A 9,023-nucleotide genomic window follows, 5' to 3' on the forward strand; every position below is an offset into this window, starting at 1 on the left:
TTTACGGCTAATATTCCACTGTATATATATACCATATCTTCTTTACCTGTTCATCAGTCTATGGACATGTGGGCTTTTTCCATAATTTGGCCACTGTTGATAATGATACTATAAACATCAGGGTGCATGTATCCCTTTGATAAATATTTTTGTATCATTTGGGTAAATACCTAGTAGTGCAATTTCCATGTACACATGAAAATAATGTGTATCTTCAGGTGCTAAATATAACAATCCACAATTATCAATTAAGTGCACTTAGTTGATAGTCATGCAAATCTCTGTGTACTGATTTTTTTGTCTGTTGTATTAATTACTGAAATAATGATGTTAAAACCTCTATATTTGTGGATCTTTTTACTTTAGTTCTTCCAACTTTTCTTTCATGAATTTTAAGCTCTATCATTATGTGAATATACATATAAAATTATGTCTTCCTGGTGATTTCATTTCTTTATCATAATAAATTTACCTCTTAATCTCTGAAAATACACTGTGAAGTCTATTTTTTTTAATATATATTACTATGGTCACACAAGCTTTCTTTTGCTTGATGTTTCTTGGAATTTCTTACTGTATATATTTAAACGTTATTCTTATAACCAGCACATGGTAAGGTCTTCCTTTTTACCCAATGTAGTTCTCTCTCTCTCTCTCTCTCTCTCTCTGTGTGTGTGTGTGTGTGTGTGTGTGTCCCCTTTTTTAATTGGAGTGCTTAGTCCATTTACATGTAATGTCATTATTATAAGGTTAGATATAACTCTACCATCTTTTTATTTTTGAGAGAGAGAGAGAGAGAGAGAGGGGAGAGGGGTGGAGGGAGAAGGAGAGACAGAATCTTAAGCAGGCTCCATACACAGCATTGAGCCTGATGCAGGGCTTGATCTCATGACCATGAGATCATGACCTGAGACAAAATCAAGAATCAGTCACTTAACTGGCTGAGCCACCCAGGTGCCCTAACTACCATCTTGATGTTTCCTTTTATTTGTCCCCTGCTATATATTTCATATTCTTCTTTCCTATTTTCTTTTGAATTCACCATGCATTTTTAATATTGCATTACAATCAGCTCTATTATCTTTTAAACAGCTTTAAGTGATCATTGATATAAATGGACATATTTAAAGTGTATAATTTGATACATTTTGGCATGTTATTTTTTTAATGTTTTGGGTTTTTATTCAAATTCCAGTTAGTTAACATATAGTGTAATATTAGTTTCAGGAGTAGAAATTAGTGATTCATCACATACATACAACACCCAGTGCTCATCACAACAGTGCTCTCCTTAATCTCCATCACCCATTTAGCCCATTCCCCACCTATAACAACCCTCAGTTTGTTCTCTGTAGTTAAGAGTCTCTTTTATGGTTTGCCTAAGAGAGCCATATTGTTTTAAGGGCTTGGTGATGGGTTTTGAGCTCAGTCAGGGTAATGAAATGCTTTATCACTGGAACAAATTGTACATCTACCGTGGATCATTTGGGATTGTCTTCTTTTCTGGATGGGTCATAATGGGGATTGTTTTTCTCAAACTGTGTGTGGTCTGGGTAAGCCTCCTTCATAAGCTTCACAAATTCTGTGATATCTGGCTCTTTGCAGTTGCTATGGTAGAAGGTTTCTCCCCCCAGCTTCATGGCTTGAAGGAAGTTCCAGGCCTGTCCTGGTGGTTTTGAAACACCATCCCAGTATGCTGGCTGCTTGGACTGTGCTTTAAGATGCTCAGTACTTAAGTTTACAGCTACACCTTTCTCTGGTTGGCTGTCTGGCTCTGACTTTCATCAGCCAGTAGCTGTTTAGATACCTCCCACATTTTTTAAGGGCTGATCTTCCTAGGGCTGAAGTTACCTACTTTAGCTGATGTCTCTGCTAGTTTCTTCATCTTAATATGTTTCCGTGCTGGCCTCTTATTGTCTGGCCCAGCAGGCTCAGCAGCCCAGCCAGCCTTTTCCAGGGACTTGGCATGGCATTTTCACATGTTTAAATACTGGTGAAATCACCACCATAATGAATATAGTGAAGATATACATCAATCCAAGTTTCCTACTGCCCCATTGTGATAATTCCATTTTATCTCTTCTGTTGGCTTCTTAGCTATAACTTTTTACTTTTATTTCAGTGGTTGCTTTAGTGTTTACAGTATACATCTTTAACTTATTACCTACCTCCAAGTGATAGTTTTACCACTTCACATATAAGAAACTTATAATAGTATACTTCTATTTCTACCCCCTCAGCTTTTATGATATTATTGTCATATATTTTCCTTCCACGTATGTTATGAACTCCACACTGCATTGTTACTATTTTTGTGGAGTCTATTATCTTTCAGACATTTAAATAATTAAAATAAATACCTTAAATACCTACCATATAGTTACTATTTCCAGTGCTCTTCATTCTTTTTCATAGCTCTGCATATTTTCATCTGGTGTAATTTTCTTTCTCTTGGAAGGATTGACTTTATTAGTTATTATTCTGTAGGCTTGCTAGTGATTAATCCTTTTATCTTTTGTAAGCCTTCATTTTTGACAGTTTTACAGGTATCAAATTCTAGGTTGGCAGATTTTTATTCACAGTCTTTCAAAAGTGCCTGTATCACTGCATTCTCATTTACTTCTCTCCAAAGAGAATTTTATGTCATCTTTATCTTTGTTCCTCAGTATGAAACATGTAATTTTTCCTTTTGGCTGTTTTTAAGATTTTCTCTTTATCACTGGTTTTGAGCAATGTATTATGCATTTTGGTGTGGATTTTTTCATGTTTCTAGTGATTGGGTTTTGCTGAGACCTTTGGTTTTGTTTTCAGAAAATTTGGAAAATTTTGGCCATCGTGTCCTTAAATCTTTTTTTGTCATCCCTCTCCACATATAAACTTCTGTTTCAGAAATCGAATTATATGCTCATTGGATTGCCTGAATTTGTCCCATATTTCACTGATGCTCTTATCATTTTAGTTGGATTATTTTTTCTTTGTGTGTGTGTTTTTAAGTTTCTATATCTTCAAATATGCTAATTTTTCATCTGGCATGTCTAATATTCTACTCATCTCACCTATTAAAACTATTCAGTAAAATTTTGAATCAAAGAAGTGCAATTTTCTTTTTTAAAGCCACTTTATTCCATTATGATTAACATACAGAAAGCTGTGCACATTTTCTTTATTCATTCATCCATCAATGGACACATCAATGGACACTTGGCTATAATAAATAACGCTGCAGTGAACATGGGAGTGCAGATATCTCCTCAATATCTTCATTTCGACTCCTTTGGAGATATATCCAGAAGTAGTATCATTGGATTATACAGTAGTTTTCTTATATATTTTTAAATTTTCAACCATTTTTTATTCAAGTATAATTATCATGCAGTGTTATATTCATTTCAGGTGTACAATATAGTGATTCAACAATTCTATACATAACTCAGTGCTCATCATGAAAGGGTACCTTAATTCCCTTCATTTATTTCACCCATTCCCCCCCGCCCCCCCGCCCTGCCACCTCCTGTCCAGCAATCACCAGTTTGTTCTCTATTTAAGAGTCTGGTTTTTTGTTTGTCTTTTTTGTTCACTTATTTCTTAAATTCCACATATAAGTTAATTATATGGTATCTGTCTTTCTCTGAATGACTCATTTCGCTTAGCACAATATCCCCTAAATCATCCATGTTGTTGCAAATGGCAATATTTCATTTTTTGTGCCTGTGTATTATTCCATTGTGTGTGTGTGTGTGTGTGTGTGTGTGTGTGTGTGTGTATGCACCAAAGCTTCTTTATCCACTTATCTATGGATGGACACTTAGGTAGCTTCCTATTTTTAATTCTTGAGGAACCTCCATATTATTTTCCACAGTGATTGCACCAGTTTAAATTCTCATCAACAGTGTACAAAGGTTCCCCTATCTCCACATGCTCACCAATACTTCTTTTCCTTTCACTTTTTTTTTTTTAATTTTTTTTTCAACGTTTATTTATTTTTGGGACAGAGAGAGACAGAGCATGAACGGGGGAGGGGCAGAGAGAGAGAGGGAGACACAGAATCAGAAACAGGCTCCGAGCCATCAGCCCAGAGCCTGACGCGGGGCTCGAACTCACGGAGTGCGAGATCGTGACCTGGCTGAAGTCGGACGCTTAACCGACTGCGCCACCCAGGCGCCCCTCCTTTCACTTTTTTATGATAGCCATTCTAACCTAGCTTAGGTGTGAGATAATATCTCATTATGATTTTGATTTGTATTTCTCTGATGATTAATGATGTTGAACATCTTTTCATATACCTATTGGCTATTTATATGTCTTCTTTGGAAAAAATGTCTATTCAGGTCCTTTGCCAATTATTTTGAGTTGTGTTTTTTTAATCATTGATTTGTATGAGTTCTTTATATATTTTGAATTAGCTGCATGTGGCCCCAGATTTGGCCTTGACTCCTGTCACTAGCTTGCACCACTGGGCTCACCTTCAGCTAGGCCCCCAAGCTGCATGCTACAGCCCAACTGCCATCACCAGCCTCCACTGACATGTACATTCCTATGGGGAGACCTTTCTGCCAATAACTGTACTGTTAATTGGCCATTCTGGGAAAAATCATTGCCAATGTGATGCTTTGAGCAAAGGGAATATACCAAATGTCATCAAAAGAGATAAGCCTACACAAAAAAATACTTGGAAATTTTTATATGTGCATAGGGTGAACACAAATGTGTTGTGTTAATTGAGTAGTCTATTCTTCAAATTCATTCGTAATTGTATGCCAGAAATCTTCATAACACAGTCAATTATTATGCCTGAAACCACAGAATAATGTGGTCAGAGCAAAGCATGATAGCCAACTATGCCAAGCAAACACCAGCTCCAGGACTTTTCTTACTGTGTCTTGTGTCCAAATCTATCCTTTCCTACCAAAATCTTGAATAACTAAATTATAGTTGTAATTCTTCATTAAAATATCTCATCACTTGCACAGCATAGGAAACCATCAACAAAACCAAAAGGTAACCTACTGAATGAGAGAAGATATTTGCGTATGACATATCCAATGAGGGGTTAATATCCAAAATATATTTAAAAACTTAACACCCAAAAAAGCCCAAAAAATAATCTGATTTTAAAATGGGCAGAGGACCTGAACTGACATTTTCCCAAAGAAGACATACACATGGCCAACAAACACATTAAAGATGTCATGCGTGAACTTAACACTAAAAAAAATTAAAACAAACAAAAACATCTCATCATTTTCTCTTTTCTACGCTCAAATTGTATTTCTATTACAGTGTGTCTTTGTGTCATGTTTGGTATCAGTAGTGTCATTTCACACTAGTACTAATAATGGACACCCAGAGATTATCACATCAAAGCTCTCATTTCACAAATAAAGATACTTGCTTATAGATTTACTTAGAAAGACTCTACAGTCACAATCAGACTCCTTTCCACCTTAGATTCCCCCCAATTCCTTTTCTGTAGTAGGGAAACAATCTTAACCACTCAATTCCTTGTTCCAGAAATCATAATGCTTCTCTCTCTCTGGTACTCCATCATCGGGTCTTTAGTACTGAAATCAGTACTAGCAGATGAGCATAACCAAAGGAAACTTTCAATTTCAATTAGACACATGTATATGTCCTCATTATAGCGTAAACTAGAATTGTAAAGATTTATATTCTATTTATATACAGACAATGCACAATTGAAAACAATTGCATTGAGTCATTTCAAGTAATGCTATTAATATCATGACAGTTATGTACATGTGTCCTTCAAAAATCAATATAGTGACCATGTTACATCTATCCTTGAACCAACTTGATATTCTTAATTCTTGTGAATTTCATTTTCCATCCCTATGTACTTACCACAAGTAGATACATGAAACCACACCTTCTCAACTTTGAGATTTCACATGCATCAAACAGAATCATGGATATGAGACTCCTCATTAAAATTTGTTGAATCCTATCGAGTTAAAACTCGTGAACAGAAGATCACAGAACAGGAAGATAATTTCATTTCGATATGAACAAGAACGTTAGAGCTTTCAAGTAGTGGAGTACATTGGATTATAAGATAAATTGGCCCTTATTCTAAGAATAAACAAGCAGAAACTTTAAAAACACAGTTGCAAGACTATGTAAGAGATTCCAGAAATAGGATGGAGATTGCATTAGATGGAGAAGAGGCATTCTCCCTCTGACAGTCTATGGTTCTATTTCTGCAATCTAACCCTGGACAGAGCATCCCTCAGAGCCTGATGGACCTGCTTGTTCCGCAGAGTATAGATGACAGGGTTCAGCAGCGGAGTCACCACCGTGTTCACAAGGGCAGCCTCCCTGTTAGAGTCCAGCCTGTTTGTTTGCTTTGGTTTCACGTATATAAAGACACAGCTGCCATACATCAGAGAGAGGACAATGAGGTGAGAGGAGCAGGTGGAGAAAGCTTTCTGTCGCTCCTTGGCTGATGGAAGTCGCACAACTGTGACTACTATGTTGCTGTATGCAATGATGGTTATGATAAGGGATGTCAAAAGGATAAACAAAGCAAGGATAAAGGCCAACATTTCAGTAGATCTGGTGTCAGAACAAGAGAGATGAATCAGTGGCCCAAAATCACAAAAGAAGTGAGGGATGACATGGGAGCCACAGAAGGATGACTGGGAAAGCATTATAATTGGAACCACCATGAGGACAAATCCCAAAGATAAGCAGGCAGTGACCAGAAGGAAACACATCCTTGGGTTCATGATGGTTGAGTAATACAGAGGTTTGCAAATGGCCAGGTACCTATCTAGGGATAATACCGCCATAAGGAAGAAAACAGTTGTTCCCAGGAAAAGAAAGACAAAGGCTTGTGTGAAGCAAGCCACAAAAGAAATTGATTGCCTCCCTGACAGAAAGATGGCCAACAATTTAGGAATAACAGTGGTTATAAAACAGCATTCAAAAAAGGAGAAACTGCGGAGGAAGAAGTACATGGGTGTCTGGAGGCGATGGTCAGTCCAGGTAATGGTGATTATGAGTGTATTTCCCATGATGGAGGCCAGGTATGCCAGCAGATGTACCAGGAAGAGAACCTTTCCAAGGTTCTGGACAGCAGGAAAGCCCTCCAGAGTGAATTCCTGAACTTCTGTCCAGTTTCGTGTATCCCCTATCACTGACTTTTCCATTTCTTCAACTCTCTGAGCTATTTTGTAGAATATCATGACTGAAGAATTAAGAACTTTGTGAAACATATAAAACAGTGTCATCAAATGGATGAAGGGGAGTGGGAGATACAGGCTTCCAGTTATGGAATGAATAAGTCACAGGGATGAAAGGTATAACATAGGGAATACAGTCAATGATATTGCGATAGTGTTGTATGATGACAGATGGTAGTTACACTTGTGGTAAACATAGCATAACATATAGAGTTGTTGAATCACTATATTGTATACCTGAAATTAATGTAACATTGTGTGTCAACTATAATTTTTTTCAAATTTAAGAAATGGGAAAAAACTAATAAAAAATAAAATAGTATAAGCGTGGTGACTGGATTTTTTAATTATTTTAAATATTATATTTTATGTCTAGTTTTTATACTTTATTAAGTAAAAATAAATTATTTTATCTTGAATATATTTATGTTAAATGATAAAAAAAAGAACTGTGCACATGGTTACAAGTTTTCTTAAAGGATAATGTAATTTTAAGAGTGTTAGCCATTTTTTCTGTACTCTATTGCCAAGCAGGAAAAAAAACCCTTCTTTTACTTTTATATCTGATCATGCAACATATTATTGGTAAGATACCACTGATATCATCAATATCATCAAAGGGTGAATATTGCAAAAGGAAAACTGTAGCCTTAGGGAAAAAAAAAACTTACAGTCATGAGTAGGTCATCCCACAAAAAATTATTCCCCCATGATGTCCTTAGGATTTTTTATCCATATTTGATGTCATAACATTACTTATAGGAAAACTCCCTATGGTCCCAGATGCAGCCCTCTAAAGTGAGAGTACTAGAGTATCAGATGGACTTTAATTATACTGTGGGAGATAGAATCCAGGTCATTTTCCTACAGAGCTTGAGACCAGTAAGAAAGGAGAGTTTTCCCTTCCTCCTGTGCTAAGTGGTCAGTCTAAGGGAGAATCTCTATCTTCTGACCCTTTTAGTACATACTTTTAGAGATACTAGCCTGAGGACAGAAAGAGAAATTACATGCCTTGACTCTGGCAATTATTTTCTGATTCATTGTCTCTTCTACTGTCTACCTAAATAAAATACTCCATTACCCTTTAAATCCATAAACTTCTCTATGTGAGGCTTTCTCGTTCTGGTCAACTAGTGTTCATCTCAGATTTCTGAACTAGTTCTGATTTAGCCAAACCCCATTATTTTAAGTATAGTAAATCAGCTTGAAGAGGAACGGATTCTGCTTCAATTTACAATAAATTTAATGGCAAAATAACTCAATCACACTAAGGCCATGAACTTACCCAGATGCAACTCACAGTAAGCAGAACTTGGTCTCCCTCTCCTCATTCTTCCAGCAAACAAAAATACTGGTCTAGGAACTTAGAAGTGTGTGTGTGTGTGTGTGTGTGTGTGTGTGTGTGTGTGTGTGAGAGAGAGAGAGAGAGAGAGAGAGAGAGAGAGAGAGAAAGAAAGAGAAACATTTGCATTTGAAATGACCCTAATTCGTCCTAGAGAAAAGTCCAAAATGTGCATCACGTTGACTAAGTATGCTTCTTCATACAAAATCAGAACTTACCAAAACTGGGGTAAACCAAAGGGAAAGCTCCATAGCAATCTTGCCTGATGAAATCCTGGGAAAGAAAGGAGAGCACATACATATAGTCCTCAGTGTTCCACTGGAATCTGGGAATGAGTTAATTTGGAATTCCAAAAAGCTTTCATACCTTCCTTGCAGGCCCCAGGTTCCCCAAACTCGCATTCTGCTCCTACATCAGCCACCACCAGCAGGAGACCCTGCTTGCTGGGCAAATGCTCTGGGGCATGGTGGAAGACATTA

At 36.8% G+C, this 9,023-nt stretch overlaps 1 protein-coding gene and 1 pseudogene across 1 annotated transcript; both read right to left on the bottom strand.

Moving 5' to 3' along the window:
* Window positions 1–1,379: 1,379 nt before the first annotated feature.
* LOC115526906 lies at window positions 1,380–2,024 on the bottom strand (annotated as a pseudogene).
* A 4,015-nt stretch (window positions 2,025–6,039) lies between these two features.
* On the bottom strand, window positions 6,040–7,284 carry LOC115527411 (olfactory receptor 6C74-like). Its single transcript, XM_030335011.1, has one exon. It carries the CDS (start codon window positions 7,248–7,250, stop codon window positions 6,213–6,215), a length of 1,038 nt encoding a protein of 345 aa, XP_030190871.1. The 5' UTR covers window positions 7,251–7,284; the 3' UTR covers window positions 6,040–6,212.
* Window positions 7,285–9,023: the final 1,739 nt, after the last annotated feature.

This window comes from Lynx canadensis, chromosome D2 (assembly GCF_007474595.2).
Source record: "Lynx canadensis isolate LIC74 chromosome D2, mLynCan4.pri.v2, whole genome shotgun sequence".
Taxonomy (NCBI): domain Eukaryota; kingdom Metazoa; phylum Chordata; class Mammalia; order Carnivora; family Felidae; genus Lynx; species Lynx canadensis.

Excerpts from the sequence above, each read along its gene's own strand:
- LOC115527411 (XM_030335011.1), bottom strand. The coding sequence starts at position 7,250 with ATGACACTGTTTTATATGTTTCACAAAGTTCTTAATTCTTCAGTCATG.